The sequence below is a fragment of the Arachis duranensis genome, chromosome 10 (assembly GCF_000817695.3).
Source record: "Arachis duranensis cultivar V14167 chromosome 10, aradu.V14167.gnm2.J7QH, whole genome shotgun sequence".
Taxonomy (NCBI): Eukaryota; Viridiplantae; Streptophyta; class Magnoliopsida; order Fabales; family Fabaceae; genus Arachis; species Arachis duranensis.
In genome coordinates, this window is record NC_029781.3 from 102,556,196 (window position 1) to 102,574,655 (window position 18,460).

The 18,460-nt window shown below is 30.3% G+C and overlaps 1 protein-coding gene and 1 long non-coding RNA gene across 5 annotated transcripts in view; one reads left to right on the plus strand and one right to left on the minus strand.

The window, feature by feature from the left end:
* Positions 1 to 358: 358 nt before the first annotated feature.
* The window catches only part of LOC107471557 (putative disease resistance RPP13-like protein 1), a 29,052-nt gene continuing 10,950 nt past the window's right edge, over positions 359 to 18,460 (plus strand). Inside the window, exons 1-3 of one of the 4 annotated variants that reach the window (XM_052255496.1) lie at positions 359 to 4,169; positions 4,265 to 4,389; positions 4,553 to 5,039. In XM_052255496.1, the coding sequence (XP_052111456.1) occupies positions 487 to 4,152 (3,666 nt within the window). In that variant the 5' untranslated portion in view covers positions 359 to 486 and the 3' untranslated portion in view covers positions 4,153 to 4,169; positions 4,265 to 4,389; positions 4,553 to 5,039. Of the gene's footprint in view, positions 4,170 to 4,264; positions 4,390 to 4,552; positions 5,041 to 18,460 lie in introns of those variants that run through there. The other 3 variants (XM_016091051.3, XM_021134256.2, XM_052255497.1) reach the window with 3 other exon arrangements.
* Positions 8,126 to 9,817, minus strand: LOC107471559 (uncharacterized). Its single transcript, XR_008004163.1, has 3 exons — positions 9,753 to 9,817; positions 9,459 to 9,678; positions 8,126 to 8,197 (listed from the first exon to the last, which is right to left on the minus strand). It is a non-coding gene; the product is annotated as an uncharacterized LOC107471559 (long non-coding RNA).

Genomic DNA, 18,460 nt, shown 5'->3' on the forward strand with positions numbered 1-18,460 from the left:
ATTTGTATTTATTAAAAATTATTTTAAATTTAATTTACTAAATATAAATGTTACCATTTTTAAAAGATATATTTTAAAAATTACTTTAAAAAATAAAATTTTTACCAAATCAAATTTTAGTTTGTAATTTCGTTCTATTGTTTAAAGTTTAAACTTTATTACACAAATAGTTTTATTTAATATTTAACAACATGATTATTTAGATAAATTTGAATCATAGATACGCAAATCTTAGTATAATATCATATGACATGTGAATGCATCAAAACTATACAGGATGCCATGTGAACAATCTGTCGAGGACCAATAAGAGCATGAAGTCATTTTATTTTATTACAAAAATATTCAACACCTAACACATTTATTTAACTACTCAACACAGATCACAGTTAAGGCACTACCACAAACTACTACAACCAGTCAACCACCAGTCAACCCCTTGCTTTCCATCTGTTCCTTCAGATCTCATCACTTCTCTTCAGAAACATGGCTGCAGAAGCTGTTTTATCTTCCGTTCTTAGTGTTGTTTTCGACAGGATGTCCTCCCCTGAAGTTGTTAACTGGATCAAAGGGAAGAAGCTTACTCAGAACCTGATTGAAAGGTTGAAGACTAATCTCTATGCTGTTCAAGCCTTTCTCATCGATGCTGAGCAGAAGCAGATCAAGGAGAGACCTGTCAAGAACTGGCTTGATAGTCTCAAAGATGCCATGTATGTTGCTGATGACTTGCTCGATGAAGTCTTCACCAAAGCTGCCACTCAGAAGGAACCAGGTACCTTCCTCTCTCGTTTTCTCAATTTGCAAGATAGGAATGTAGCAAACAGGATGGAGGAAGTCATTGATAGGATAGAGTCTCTTGTGATTCAAAAAGACACTCTTGGTCTCAGAGAGATTCCTAAGGAGAACATGTCATGGAGGATCACTACATCTCTAGTTGAAACATCTGATGTATGTGGCAGGGAAGAAGACAAGGAGGCCATAGTAAAACTGTTGTTGGATGATGATAGTGTTGATGCTACTGGTGGTCATAGTGATGTATCTGTGATTCCCATTGTTGGCATGGGTGGAATAGGAAAGACTACTTTGGCTCAATTTGTTTACCAGGATGACAAAGTGAAGGAGAATTTTGACTTTCAAGCTTGGATTTGTGTGTCAGAAGAGTTTGATGTTTTCAAGGTCACCAAGACTATAATCGAGGCAATAACTTCAAGTTTTTGCAGCTTGACGGATTTGAATTTGCTTCAGCATGATTTAAAAGAAAAGTTGTCAAGGAAAAAGTTCTTTGTTGTCTTGGACGATGTATGGAGTGAAAGTTGCGAAGATTGGGATAAGCTTCTAAAACCTTTTCAAAAAGGGGTTAAGGGAAGTAAAATTCTCATAACAACCAGAAGTAAAAGAGTGGCTTCTGTGGTGCAAACTGTTTCACCTTATGAACTGAGCTTATTGTCTGAGGAAAATTGTTGGTTAGTGTTTTCAAAACATGCACGTCTCTCAACTGTTTCTATGGAGAATCCGACCTTGAGAAAAGTCGGCAGAGATCTCGTAAAGAAGTGTGATGGATTGCCCTTGGCAGCTCAAGCCCTTGGAGGTTTATTGCGTGGAAATTCTGATATCAAGTATTGGAATCATTTATTGAAGAGTGAGATCTGGGAACTCTCCGATGATAAGATAAAGGTTGTTCCTGCGTTAAGAATCAGTTATTACTATCTTCCTTCATATTTAAAGGAGTGCTTTGTTTATTGTTCTTTGTATCCCAAAGACTATGAGTTTAGCAAAGATGAATTGATATTGCTATGGATGGCAGAGAATTTTTTGCAACCAGCAGGAAAAAAGACTCCAGAAGAAGTTGGTGATGAATATTTTGATGAACTGACTGCGAGATCATTTTTCCAACCTCATAAGATTCGTGAAAACAAGTTTGTGATGCATGATCTGGTGCATGACTTGGCAATGATATTTGCTGGAGAATTCTATTTCAGAGCTGAAGAGCTTGAGAACGCAGTTGAGGTTGATATTAAAACTCGCCGTTTGTCACATAATGCCAAAGGCAATTATCCAATCTCAAAACTTTTGGAAGTTTGTGACCGAGTAAAACATACAAGGACATTTCTTGAAATCAATTTGAATTTCCTGATTCCATTTAAGATGGAAAATGCACCTTGTATCTTGTTGTCAAAGTTGAAGTACCTGAGGGCTTTATCATTCAATGGCTTTCCTCTTGAGTCATTGCCTGATTCAATAGGCGAGTTGATTCATTTGCGTTACTTGGATTTGTGTTACACCCGCATCATGACATTGCCCGATACACTTTGCAACTTGTACAATTTACAAACATTGAAGCTGGTTGGATGTTGGAAACTAACAGCCCTTCCTGTTATCACGAAAGATCTTACAAACTTGCGTTACCTTGATATTACCCAGACTCGTTTGCATGAGATGCCGGAAGGCATGAGCAAATTGACAAGTTTGCAGGTTTTAAGCCGCTATGTTGTTGGGAAGCGTGAAGGGAACAAGATTAATGAATTGGGAGCACTTGCAAATCTACACCAAACAATTTTCATTGACGAATTGGAGAATGTGGTCAATAGCAGCGAAGCTTTGGAGGCAAGAATGTTTGATAAGGATGGCATTGAATCTTTGATCTTGAAGTGGTCGCCAGATGAATATGAGAATACAGTTGATTCCCAAATTGAAAGAGATATACTTGAAAAGTTACGACCTCATAGTAATTTGAAACGACTAGAAATTTATTGTTACAGGGGTACAACATTTCCAGATTGGTTGGGACATTGTTCTTATCACAACATCACCCAAATAACACTGGGCAGTAATTTTTGGGGTCATTTCAGGAATTGTTGTATGCTTCCTTCACTTGGACAGTTGCCCTCTTTGAAGCACCTGGAAATTTCAATGTTTGAAAGGCTTGCTATTGTGGGGGCTGAGTTTTACCGCAATGATGAATCTTGTCTGGAGACTCCATTTCCAATGCTTGAAACTCTTACATTTGAGTCAATGCCTTGCTGGGAGGAATGGCGTTCATTGGAGTTCAATGCATTTCCTCGACTTAGGGAGCTTATCATAATGGATTGTCCCATGTTGAGAGGAGATTTGCCAAATCAACTACCATCTTTGCAATCACTTCAAATTGGGAATTGCAAGCAGCTCAGTTGTTGTGTTCCAAGAGCTCCTGCGATTACCTCTTTACGCGTAGAAGGAAACAATGAAGTGAGAATTGGGGAGCTACCTCCTTTGCTGGATAAGCTTTCAATTAATGGAAAGCATCAAGCGGAGTCGGTGATGGAGGCCATTGCGCACACCCAACTCACTTGCCTCACATCTTTATCCATCTCAGATTGTTCATCCCACGTATTGTTTCCAGTTAGTAGTATCCCCGCATCACTACAAAAGCTGAGGATATTGGATTGCAAAAAATTAGAATTCGAAATGGAAGGCCAACACCACTCATTGCATAAACTAATGATACAAAACAGCTGTGATTCGGTTACATCCTTCTCGCTGGATTCCTTTCCAAATCTTGTGCGTGTTAAAATCAGCAAGTGTAAAAAGATGGAGTATCTCGTGGTGTCACGCTCTCTTTCATGTCTCCGTTCTTTAGAAATAGAGAATTGTGGGAGTTTGAAATCCCTGCAGACGCTATGGATGGCATCACCTCAGCTAGAAGATCTCATATTACTTGGTTGCCCAGAGATTGATTTGTCGGCTACAGGGGATCCACAGCGTAGCTTGAGAGATCTTACCATCAGCTGCTACGAGAAACAACTCAGCTGTGTAGCATCGCAATTTCATGGGCTTACTTATCTTTGTATTAAAGGTGAAAATGAGAGTGTGAAGTGTCTCCCAAAGGAAGGTTGGTTGCCTGCCACCCTTGAGTCTCTCAGACTGGAATTCATCACAAGTGTGAAGATGTTGGAATGCAAGGGACTTGCCCACCTCACCTCCCTCCAAGAATTAACTATGAATCATTGTTACAATTTGGAGAACATTGACGGAGAAAAGCTGCCTGCCTCTCTGTTACGACTCATCATCAATGGAGGCCGTTTGGGTAAACGGTGTGAGATGAAGGACCCGCAGGTTTGGCCCAAAATTTCCCACATCCCCGCCATTCAAGTTGATGGAAGATGGATTTGGTAATCCAACAACTTCAACAGGTAATTCTTTCTATCTCACACAACATTACTCTGTGTTGCCCAGTCACTAGTTTTTCATTCTTCATTGTTATTAATGTCTTGTATCATTCATACAGCTTTTCTATGGAAGCCAACAAGAGATAACTTGTGCAGTTACGATTTTGCTTTTCATGCATCAATAATATTCAATCATTGAAATACTCACAGGAATTCTCAGAAACAAGACAATCATAATAAAGTGGTACGGATGGCTGAAGTAATGATTTTTCTTTTATTTAAAAAGAAAAAATCATTTCATGAAAATTTGTATATTACCTGAGAAGGAATATCAACTTTATAATGTTGGAATAACTTTGATTACTCAATATGAAAATTTATATGTGGTGGTTGAAACTTTCTTGCAGAAAGCAACTGAGCAACCAGGGACAATCATGGACACAATCCAAGAGATTCAAGAGTGGCATGACACACTCATTGATATAGAGCGGAACCCCAATGAACTTCATCAACTGTTTTCTGGAACCTACCCTTTTCAAGATTGAGACTTTCATGTTCACGGTCTGGAAGGTTATATTTGTAGTGAAATAAGAGTGGCAAAAATTCACAAACGAAATAGTACAACACCAATGAACTGAAAAGTATAGGGAATTCAGAATGTTTAAATGGTTAAACAATGAAAAGGGAATGAACTAAGATGATGATGAAGACAATCTTTAAGAATGCCATCGTCTGTCCACTTGCATTCACTAACCTTTTCCATTAATTGACAGCAGATCCTTATTATTGGGGTTTAATTCATCAATACCCACTCTAATCTCTTTTGCATGCATGTATTTTGTTTTTTGGGATTTTAAAAATTTTCTTTACACGTATCACATGCTATAACTATTGTTGAATTACCTTGCTTGGAGTTTATATATTGGAGGAATGAGATCACTTGTTTTGCACCCTTAAACCTATGGTCTAATATTTTTTTTCTCTCCATTTTTTTGTGCATTGTTGTTTAAGAATTGCATGTTTTGTTAGAAAAATAACAAAAATTAGTCGATAATGCAGCAACAACTATGTTTATCCCACTTTATGATAAGTGAACAGTTGAATAGTAATACTAAAACCTTTGAGGATCAATAAAACCTGAAAGTTTCCACCTCAAACCATCAAAGAGAAGCAACTAAAAATAGGAATATATTACCAATGCATCAACCAACTGTTTAAACGTATTATTTACTCACTGAAAATACTATTCGCATCTCCTTTTATATATTATAATAGATAGATAGATAGATATTTCAAAATATAACATGTACAATACAAGTAGTGGAAATTGAGTTTTTTTTTTTTTGGGCATGATGTTCAAAATCACTAAGCTACGGTTTTATGTTGCAAAAATTCCATAAATATTATATCATATAGAAAACTATTTTTGATACTTTTATTTAATTTGTAATATTGATTAGAACTAATAACCTATAAATTAGAATGTTGCATTAGCTATTAGTTACATAAATTTAGGATAGGATCGGATGGAGAGTATTTTTACGGAGAAAGCTCGAGTATTTGAGCAATTACATTGTTCAAAACTCTATTAGCTGAAAGAAAGTGCAGTTTTTTAAATGAAGGTTCTTAGGAGTGTGTGGTTCAAGTATTACTTTGTTACAAAGATTTCATTCTTATGGGAATCAAATATACCCAAGAAAAAGGTGGAAATTGAAATAATGGTATTTTGATTCTTTGGAATCAAACTTATTTCAGAATATCTTTTCAAATTTTAAACAAAACATAAGCATATGATATTTCCATTTTAAAATTTTTAGAAATTATTTATAATTCTTCCGACCACACACACTCTTCTATACAAATTAGAATTTATTATTATTATTATTATTATTATTATTATTATTATTATTATTATACACAAACTAAATAAAATTGTACCAACCAATTATAACTCAAATAACATAGTCTCTTTATCTTTGTCTAAAAGTCTTGGGTTCGAATTTCACTTTTAATTTAAAAAAAAAATAGATAACATTGTGCTTATCCAATGCAAAGACACAGACACTAGAAGTGCGTTTGATTTAATTTTTATTTTTAGTGACCAAACTCACCCTAAAATTTAAGCAACGGAAATGTCGGAGATAGATGTACAATTACGAAGGTTCATGCTCCATATTCCATATATAATATCAAATACGATACGCAAATAATTAAATTGGACCAACATTCTATAATTGTAAATCATGTTGCATTTGTAATTGATGAGAAAGGTTATAGCCGCCAACAGCCATGGATCCGATGAGTTAATAATTATGGCTCCTTTATTTTGCTTCAAAATATTATATATTAAAAATTTTATATAATTGATTTTTGTTAATATAAATTAAGACATTTTTAATAATTTTTAATAAAAAATATTATATATACATAAAAAAATTAATTATAGAATTAAATAATATATAATTTAATTTATTTTTTATATATATTTTATATTTTAATATCTATTTTATACCAGAATGATCGTATCAAATAAATGAATGCTTTTATGTCTCAAACAGAAAAAGAGCTTAAGGAATCCATCCTTTAGAATGCAATATAATTCTGAATCGAAAAGTCTAAGAGTAGCAACTTTATTAAATTTTGGCTAGCATGTAACCAATAAAAGAAAAGTGAACAATTATATGAAATCTCATACAAATCTCACACCATTAAAATATCATTGATGGCTACTTGATGACTACAAATCACAAAAGTTGTTGCCCCTAGCACTTCTCATTCTGAATTATGAATGCCGTCTAACTGTATTTTTACTGATAAAGGGCCAAAAAGTAATTCCTTATAAAATCACTTAATTAGCGAGTGTGCATGAATAATAAGTTCTAAAGTATACACAGTGTGATTCATTGGATATTTTGCTCTATTATTCTTTCCAAATTATAAAGAAAACGAAAAAAGATTGTAAATATATACAAAAACAAAAGGAAGAACAACAGTGAGAGTTGGTTACTAATGTTGTGTTATATACCAAGAATACAACAGAGAACAAATGGTGCCTAATGTGTCTGTGGATCCTTCAAGCTACATTTACAACAGAGAGCAAACATCATGGAGCATGATCATTGTTTGTGATTCCTATTCTTGAGGTTTCCTTGCTGAATATTTGATGATGAGCAAAGGTGCGGCGCTGAGTCTTTTCCTGGAAATTCTTATTGGGGCCACTGCCATTGTAGGGTCTCTGACTCTGAGGAGTAGCCTTTCTTGATTCCGATTGTGTCTGTGGATCCTGAAAGCATAAATTACAATTAGAAAAATTAAGGGTGTGTTTCGGTTTGCGTTTTTATTTTCTATTTTCATTTTCAGTTTCTCTTTTCAGGATCTTGTGAAAAAGAAAGAGGGAATAGGACAGAAAACAGAATTTTATTGTTCTAAGAACCAAAACAAATTTTATAAGGACTCAATTATCCGGAACCACATGGAGATTAAGCACAATATTGTTAACCAAACAAAGCTTGAGGAGAAAATGGGAAAGAAGATTATATTATTATTGCAAAGAGTTTAACATACCTTCTGTGTCTCCTTGTTTGATTCTTTCCTTTCCTTGTAAAAATCAGGTAGTGGCCTTGCTTTGAAGCAAAAGCTTTGGCGAAGTTTTCTGATCTCTGTCTCTGCTTTTTCCTGCAAAATGAGGAAATTGAATGATTTGGTGACTAAACTGAACTGAGGAACTAGATATTGTTCATAGTAACAGACACTTGGTATTAAATTTTACTTGTCAACCAACCTTGAGTTTTGTATGAAGTTGCACTTTTTGTGCCTCATTGGCATTGAACTTTTCTTCAAGTTTCTGAAATTGATTTAGATCAATAGAGAAAGGAAAGGCAAGTAATTTAGTAACTCAGTTAATTAATTCTCATTTTTATTTGTAGTAAGGTTTAATTAAAGCTCATAAACAACTAAATTTGATTGATGGCAGAACCTTCTTTCTTCTTGCAGCCCTTTCTTCTGTCCTCAAGCTGAAAGGTGAGGATATCATTGGGGATCTCATTTTATTTCTGCATTCAAGTAGAAACATTGTAAATACTAATGTAAAGAAGAGTTCACAAAAGCCATAAAACTTCTTTAAGCCAGAGATAGGTTATGTAAATTTGTGGTCCTTGAAACTAAAGATAGCATGTTTCAACTATTGACAAACTCTACATTATGTCTGGCATGGATAAAATTTGAACATAGAAACAATCCAAATCCATATAGCACAATGAAAAATCTTATAACACCTTCAATCAGAGTGGAAATGACTTAGGGTGTGTGTGGCAAACACGTTGGGGAGGAGAAAAGCCCGTTTGAGCTTCTTGAAAGTTTCACTTTGATGTTTGGCAATTTTTATCTTTGTAAACGCAGAATTGATTCTGCCTCTGAACCCAGGTTTAGGAGAAGCTCAAATTTGTAGCTTCTACGTTTCACGTTTCACGTTTCATGTTTAGGAGAAGCTAAAATATTTCTTTTTTACCAACCCTACCCTTCATTTTCTTCTATAAGAATGATACTAGTAACTATTATTTTCACAGTCATTCTTTGTAGTTCTTCCTACTTCTTCATAATTTTTTAGTTCCATTTTTTTTACAAATTTTATTTTTATTTGATTTTATTCATATGAATTTTATTTACGTTTTATGATATTTTTTTTGTTCATATGATATATGTTGTTGGTTTTATAGAATTTTTATTATTTTTTATCTGTATAATTTTTTTCTATTCTTTGATGTACTCTATTTTTGTTTTGTATTAATTTTTTTATTTTTTATTCTGAATTTGTAAAATTTGTAATTGTAATTGTAATTATTATATACTACGTTTATTATTAAAATTTTGAATAATATAAATTATGATCCTATAAAAAAAGGACAAAATAAATAAAAAATTAATTATAAGTAACAATAGAGTCACATTTATAGTCTAAAATAATACTAAATTAAAGAGTATTGACGATACTAAAAAAAATTATAGAATATTTTTTTTTGTGTGACATTAAAAAATTTATAGTACTCTTTTTTATATTTTTATTTTTTATTGTATTTATTTTATTTATATGATAAATATTTTTTATATTGATGTCTATTTTAGTAATTTTTCATCTAAAAGTGATTTTGAGTAGTATAATCCAAACAACATTTATTTTACTATAATCAATTTTGATATAAAGATTACCAAACATAAATCACGTTAACCCAAACTAACTTATCATCAAAATCAATTTTACAAAATCAATTTTATGCAAACTCTGGTTTGCAAACTGTAATCCAAACACACACTTACTCTGTTGAGAGCAAGCGCCATTTAGAGCTGGCTGTATTTTTGCCTGTGCTTGATAAATCAAGAGGAGTTTTGTTCCTATGGTTTAACAAAACTCAAATGCACCTAATCAGGATATAAAAACAGTTTTACATCATAATTAACAACTTACTAGAATTAGATACCTTTTCTTTTCTGTTAATGGGGTCAATGCAGAATGCATCTGCATCTCCTTCTTATAAGCCTGCATTTAAAAAACAACACTTTAACATCATAGAAATATAGATTGTGAAAGACATGTCAAAGAATCTGACAAACCATAGTCGGTGTTCTTAGAGGAGTTAATGATGCATCCTTTGAAGCCTTTGAGGAACCAGCACTAGCCCTTGCACTTTCAAATTTCTTCATGACTGATGCAATCAATCTATTAAGTTCTCTAATCGGTGTAAAATTGACTGACTAGTAAGGAGTAGATCTTCTTTTATCAGCAGAGCTTAGTAATGAAGCATGCTTGTTGCTACTGCTAGTTGGGGTAGCAGCAATATTACAGTTATCTCTCTTTGAAGAAACAGTAGCTGCTGTTGGTTTGATTGGTGTAGAAGCAACTTTGGAGGTTGCATTGCTCTTTAGCAATTTGAAGGAAGAAACTGGTGGTTTCTTCTTGCTAACTGAAGGCAAAATTTCTTGATCATAGCTTGAACCCTGCTGAAATAATCAATATTAAATCAATGCTATGATCTTGATTCTTAAACAATCAAACCAAAGAGAGTAATATCAATAACCACCTTCAGTAATGGTGTCATAATTGGAGTTGTTTCAAGGATCTTTTCAGCATCTTCATTTTGGCTTTGCCGTTCAATCTTCATTGAATTCCCAACCAAAGGTTCTTCTTCCATCTTTGACACAGCTTCTTCTACCTTCTTCATATTATGTATCTAATTATTTATATGTTCGTGTGAAACTTGTTATATTACATACCATCTATGAATTCAATATTGCACTCTATAAAGTTCCTTGTGTTATAAAAGGATTCACTTGACTTTTTGTTCTCAGTGCTGATTTGCGAAGAAACATTGAAAACCCTAGAGAAGAATAGTGTTACCAGTCTAAGAACTCTGGTCAATCTTGGATCTGAGGTGTTGACTTTGTTATTGGCATACATGTGTTTTATCATCAATCTAAATGAAGCATATGTTATGTGTTATAAAGATATATGTATCTACTTTTTAGTCATTACTCATCACCATATTCTCATCAAAGATATATGCTACATGCTTCAACTTTCATATCTGCTTTATCTTTCTTTCCTGAACCTACAACATTGCAAACTAAGAGCATTTCTAAGTTGGTTTTATTTGCAGTCGACTGCAGGTGAAGTTGTTTCTGGATCGTTGACACGTGTTACTGTATAGTTTAAAAAAAATCGATTTATTTTATAGAAATGGTTTATTTAAAAAAATCGGTTTAAATAGATCAAATAACTACTTTTAAAATAATTTAAATTTTTTTCTGCGTGTTATTCCTAAATTCCTAACAGATGAATTTGATATGTTATTTTTCTTCATTCATATTGACCAATTTTTCTTTAAATTTATCTGAAACTTTTTTTTATTTAATTTTTGTCAAATATATGTATATAAATCGTTTGAAAAAGTAAAATTTAGTATTCTGAAAAAAAAAACAAAATTCACGATTTTTTTTATAGGAATGACATAAATGATATCATCTGTTATTTTTGTGTGTCTCTATTTCTATTTTCTTGATTAGTTTTGTTTTGTTTCCCATAACTTACATTTTCAGTTACTTTTAAATTAAGTTGTAAAAATATGTTCAATTGCAAATTTATCGTTAAATTAAATTTTATGGTAATCAATCAATTAAATTTTATTTTACTAATAAACTATTTTCATGCAAATTATTGTTGATTTTTCAATATTATTCTATAAATAAATTAGTTTTTTTAAGATAATAAGACTATAATTTATTTGTCTAGAAATTATGATTTCACTGTCATGCACGTTTTTGTGTTTTTACTTATCAACTAGAATTTATTTTTTAATGAAATTAGAATTTATTTTCAATAAAACAAAAGTATCTAATCAAAATATTAATTTGGTCTCCTTAAATAATTGAACATAATATTATTAATTTTGTCTACAACAAAAAATTTTAATAAATTTTTTCAAAATAAAATTGATTCAAAAATAGAGAAAAAAAAAGAACTAACTAATGAAAATATTTATTTTGACATTGTCATCAAGAATAGGATAACCATAGAAAAAATTCAACCAAATAAAAAGGACCTAACTCATACAATTAAACTACCATCATATCATCACAATAAACTATAACATCACCAACTAAAGAGACATATAACACATATGAAAGAGATCATGCCAAAATTTTAACAATGCTCATGCTATCAACTAGTCTACGTTATACCATAATTACATTTTTATCTTCCATCACATAAAATTGCCATGAATTATCTTGGTATTTATGATTCTGAACATCAAAATAGTGTGATGACATAAATATGTACGTATTTATTAAATAATTTTCATCATTCACAGAGGAATGAATAAAAACATAAATTAAGAAATGCATTTAAAATAATAAATTTAATTAAGAAATATAAATAAAAGGAACATACCTAATTGAAAGTTTCATATTAGTTCTGAAAAAAGATTAAAAGAGAACGAATTTTACGTGCGAAACGAAGAAGAAAGGAATAAAAGTAACTGCTTCATCCAATTCAAACCGAATTTTTAAAATAAATCATTTATATAAAATAAACCGATTTTTTTTAAACCATATAGTAACACGTGTGAGCCATTTAGAAGCAACTTCACCTGCAGTCGACTGCAGGTGAATTTCTGCCTTATTTTAATTTCATTTTGGATCCCACAAAATGTCACATTAGTATTTGTCCCATAAAACTTTATATGAAGTGGCAAAATTTAATTGGTTCTCCAGCAAAGTGAAACCGTCTCTCTAAAGTGAGACCGGTTTCATTTCATCAATTATCTCCAATGTAAAGTGAAATTTCGAATCATTTCACTTCATATACATGTCAGATTTAAAACTCTAAAAAGCACTGCATTGGAGTTGCTCTAAGAAACCTCTCCCCACGTAGTCCACTCCTTTATCTTTTCACTTTTGCATCAATAAATATAGACCTTCATATTCTCTCTTTAATCTAGTGAAATTCCCATTTTTAATCTATGTTAAATGTTGATAAAACTTTGCAGGCCCAATACACAGCATATTTTTGTGGATGTATGGTTGGGATTCCATGTTGAATTTACTTGGTCTGAAGCTTTGAACTACATGCAGAAAAGGGAAGAAACGATAGCTAAGTAAGATATTTTCACTTAACATATTTTGTATAGCTAAAACATCAAAGATCAATCTGCCTTATTATGCCTTTCCGGGTTTGCTTTTGAAATTTTAAGCAACGTTATATGCCTTACTTAAATGGAGTGATTTAAAGGACAATGGATTGGAACAAAATCTTTAGTAAAATTGTAGCCCAAGATCCTCGTGTTTTCTGTGCTGAACATCGTCTGCATTAATGATCACCATGAGTGTTTTATTATACATATCAAATTAAGTGATAAACATGAACTGAACTACGTGATTTTCCTTAGACATTGATATTAGTACTATGGCTTGGAGGTGTCGTAGATGATCATATTCAAGATTTAAGTGCAGTTCTTATTTCAAGTATGCTGAGGGAATTTACTTATGACAAATTTTGTGTGCCTTTTCTTTCTATCTTGCATGATTTTCATACATGGTTAAACTGAAAGGTCGCAGCTGATAATTGATCAGTGTATAGAATTACTATTTACTCTGGCTTGTAAGTTGGAATATTTGGTCACTTACCAAGTCCTCGTTAAAAGAGTGATTAAAAAGGCTAGAGTAGCAAAATAAAGAAAATATAGCCTGAGCATTTTGAGCATTGTGGTGTTATAAAAGGATGGTATCTAATCAGCGGGTGGTTCAAAATTTTGAAACTATGTCACGTCATTTTGGCCTGGGAACAATTATATATGTATGCACTATGCAGATATACTTGTGACTGTTAGTTATGTAATTGATTCTGTGAAGATTTTAACTTGTTTGTTCTACTTTGGCAATCAATTGTGAAAAATCTTTGCCCTTTTATTCTCTTTTCTTTTTGTCTAGACGGGGCAATGAGTTCCTCTTATTTGCTTTTCCATTTGAAGTCTAAAAATAATGCTAATTGGTTTTAACAATAATGTTGCAAATTCAAATTTAGGACATGGCTTATTTATTTCAGGCAAATAGATGAGTACAATCAGTCAATTGCATCCATTAAAGCGCAGATCAAGCTGGTATGTTTTGTTTAAGGTTTCCCTGTTTATTATTATTATTATTATTATTATTATTATTATTATTAAAGATCCCTGGTCTCCTAGTCTCTATTCGTTCTGGCCATTCTTCCCACTAAAGGGATGGTACTTGTCCCGTTATATTCTGTGAAGTATCGGCAATGTTGGCTTGTGTTGTAGGGCATAATAGTTTCAGACTTGAGCCAGAGTTGAATTTACTTTGATTAGCAAAGTTGTAATTCTATCCAAATATTGTTGATTTTACTTGCTTTATTTGGAGTTACGAGAACTTTTTCTTCCACTATTTCAACGTAGGTTCTCGAAGGAATTCGAGAATTACTACAACTTCCAGCTGAGAAATCATTACCAGAGCGGAATTTTTTATGCTTACTGAGTATAATTCCAGATCATTCATCTTTAGTCTCTTTTGAACAATTGTAAATTCCGGATCATTCATGTTTAGTCTCTTGTGAACAATTGTAAAGGAACAATGCAAGGCAATGATGTGATCATGTGAAACAGGACAAAGATTGTTATTTATCCAGTATGAAAAGTTGCATCTTTGTCTTATTTACCCCAAATATTGTCATTCTAATTTCATATAGGGAAAGTACGAGAAGCCAATGGAATATTTGTACAATGTGTACAATGGAGATTTAGGGAGTATTAGAGATATAACTATTAGTGTTACTTTTTTCCATTAGTTGAAGCTGATATCATGATATGGTATTAGAGCTCTAGATCCGAAAGGTCAAAAATTCGATCCTTGGTGAACCCAAAATAACGGGATCCCATTTCATATATTATAATGATTAAACACGAAACGAAAACGTTGATTAAGAACCCAAAGGAATGATGCCGAAGTTCTTATACTTCTAAAATACATTTAGATAAAGGAACTTCGTTTAGTGGTGTGAATGGCCTACCTAAGGAGAGACAAAAGTATACCTTTCTTACCATACAAAACGTTTTTTGACCCTCCAAATTGTGGGATCAAGAAAGGTCAAATTCAAAAAGTCTTTCTTGCTATTCTCTTTTACCTTAAATCAGAAGCCAGATGCCCGGACGAAGGTGCATGGCCATGTAAGGACGCCTTTAGATCTATGTAGGATTGTATTAATCTTGCGATAGTCCAAGTAAAACTTTGTCACATCCTAAGATACAACACAATGATATTTTTTATTCATGTAATTGGCTCCATTTAATAATCATCTAAATTTAATAAAAGCCAAAAGAATCACAAATTTAATAATCATCTAAATTATAAATATCTACTTAATATACTAAAACTAGGTTTTCCCTCAGCTGCTAAAGGTGATGTGTCGATCTCTCATGCCTCCGTTTTCCCTCCAAAACGAATAAAAATTTTTTTCTATTCTAAATTATTTTATTGTAATTATATTATAATTAATACTAAATGAATAATATATAATTATACTAATTTAGCAACATATCTTCATTATAATTATATCAAATCAATATTTAATGCACTATTAAACTACTTATCAATTATCAATTAAAAATACTTTTAAATTTAATGCACTGTTAAACTACTTATCAATTATCAATTAAAAATACTTTTATTCATTTTAATGATAATAATAATATCAGTAATAATACTAATAATAAAAAATATTGGTTACCCGTGATATGATGAAATTAATATATAATTATACTAATTTAGGAACATATATTCAATATAATTGTATCAAATCAATATTTAATGCATTATTAAAAAATTACCTTAATAATAGGTAATTTACATATTTATTTTTGTTTTACTAAAGTCTATATATAGTGTTTTCCTGTGGTACATGAATCTAAATTTGAGAGTCAATTCATAATTTTATATTTAGTGTTTTTTCATTTTCACTACTTCATAAAATAAGAATGTATTCTTCGTTTTTTATTGAAGTTGATCCTTTTAAGGTATAATTTATAATTTTTTATAATATTTTTCATGTACTCATTCTATTATATTATTCTTTTAATAATTTTTTATTTGTTGTTACTCTAAGTTATTCTTATCGTCTAATGTTCCAGTTCGATTGTCTTTTGCCACAATCATTTATAATGCATCACATCCATGAAATACCTCATCGAGTTGTCTTCACTGAGACTAGGTTTTTCCCGACTAATGAAAGTGAGGTGTCACTTTCTCGTGAACCCATTTTCCCTCCAAAATGAATGCATTTAATGAATAATGCATAATTATACTAATTTAGGAAAATATCTTTATTTTAATTATATAAAATTAATATTTAATTTATTATTAAACTACTTATCAATTATTAATTAGAAATATTTTTTATTATTTTAATGAATAATACATAATTATACTCATTTAAGAAAATATCTTTATTATAATTATATAAAATCAATATTTAATGCATCATTAAACTAATTATCAATCAAAAATATTTTTAAATATTTTAATTATATTCATATCCTTCTAATTCTTATTCATTATCCAATAATTTTATTAGTGGCAAGTTGTTAACCCATTTATATTGATAATAATAATAATTTTATTAGGATAAATATCAAATTCTATTCCTAATATAAAAATATAAAATTTGATTCCTTCCATTTTTATTTTACCACTATAAAAGACCATGTATGCTAGAAGAAAATATCATTCGTTTACCAATTACTCTTTCATTTGATAGCTTTTACAACAATTCTTTTTCTTCCTATGAGGCATCGTTGCAAGAAGACAACTATCGTGGATACAAACTACACACTCTCCAACTTTCGTGCTTATCATTCGGAGCTCTATAAGATATGTTATCTATGAAGTATTTATAGATCATGTATGTATAAATAAAAACTGTTTTGTATTTAAATTTAAGTCATTTACCTGTTTGTGATATATTGTAGTGTGAAATTACTTTCAATATGTGTTATGTAATGATATTATGTTCTAATTTAAGCTTTTACTTTAGAACTGTATTATGATTTTATCTCATCATTTTTTCTTAGATATCAAGTTGACGTATTTTTATTTATTATTATTATTATTGAAACGGAATGTGATATGAAATGTACCAAAAAAACTCTCACATTTAATTTATTTTATTGTAGTCTTCTATCTATTCTATTTATTTTTATTTTCTTCTTATTCATTTTATTTTCTTTTCAAATGTTATGTAATCTATCATAATTTATACCAATCTACTTCTATTTAATATACTAAAATTGTGTTTTTCTCCAACTAATGAAAGTGAGGTGTCACTTTCTCGTGAACCCATTTTTCTTCCAAAATGAATGCATTTAATGAATAATCCATAATTATACTAATTTAGGAAAATATCTTTATTTTAATTATATAAAATCAATATTTAATGCATTATTAAACTACTTATCAATTATTGATAAAAAATATTTTTAATTATTTTAATGAATAATGCATAATTATACTAATTTAGGAAAATATCTTTATTATAATTATATAAAATCAATATTTAATGCATCATTAAACTAATTATCAATCAAAAATATTTTTAAATATTTTAATTATATTCATATCCTTCTAATTCTTATTCATTATCCAATGATTTTATTAGTGGCAAGTTGTTAACCCATTTATATTGATAATAATAATAATTTTATTAGGATAAATATCAAATTCTATTCCTAATATAAAAATATAAAATTTGATTCCTTCCATTTTTATTTTACCACTATAAAAGACCATGTATGCTAGAAGAAAATATCATTCGTTTACCAATTACTCTTTCATTTGATAGCTTTTACAACAATTCTTTTTCTTCCTATGAGGCGTCGTTGCAAGAAGACAAATATCGTGGATACAAACTACCACACTCTCCAACTTTCGTGCTCATCATTCGGAGCTCTATAAGATATGCTATCTATGAAGTATTTATAGACCATGGTGTTATCATGTATGCATAAATAAAAAATATTTCGTATTTAAATTTAAGTTATTTACCTGTTTCTGATATATTGTAGTGTGAAATTACTTTCAATATGTGTTGTGTAATGATATTATGTTCTAATTTAAGCTTTTACTTTAGAACTATATTATGATTTTATCTCATCATTTTTTCTTAGATATCAAGTTGACGTATTTTTATTTATTATTATTATTATTGAAACGGATGTGATATGAAATGTACAAAAAAACTCTCACATTCAATTTATTTTATTGTAGTCTTCTGTCTATTCTATTTATTTTTATTTTCTTCTTATTCGTTTTATTTTCTTTTTAAATATTATATACTTTATTATAATTTATACCAATCTACTTCTACTTAATATACTAAAATTGGGTTTTCCCCTAATTGATGAAAGTGAGGTGTCACTTTCTCGTGAACCCATTTTTCTTCCAAAATGATTGCACTATTTCTCTCTTTTAAATTTATTTTTAAAAATTATCTTTAATTGATATAATTATATTATAATTAGTATGTAATGAATGATACATAATTATACTAATTTAAGATAATCTCTTTATTATAATTATACTAATCTCTTTTAAATTTATTTCAGAAAATTATCTTAATTATAATTATATAACAATATTATACTTAGCATTTAATGAATAATTCATAATTATACTAATTTAGAAAAATATCTCTACTATAATTATATAAAATCAATAATTAATGTATTATTAACTTAATTATCAATCAGAAATAATTTTAA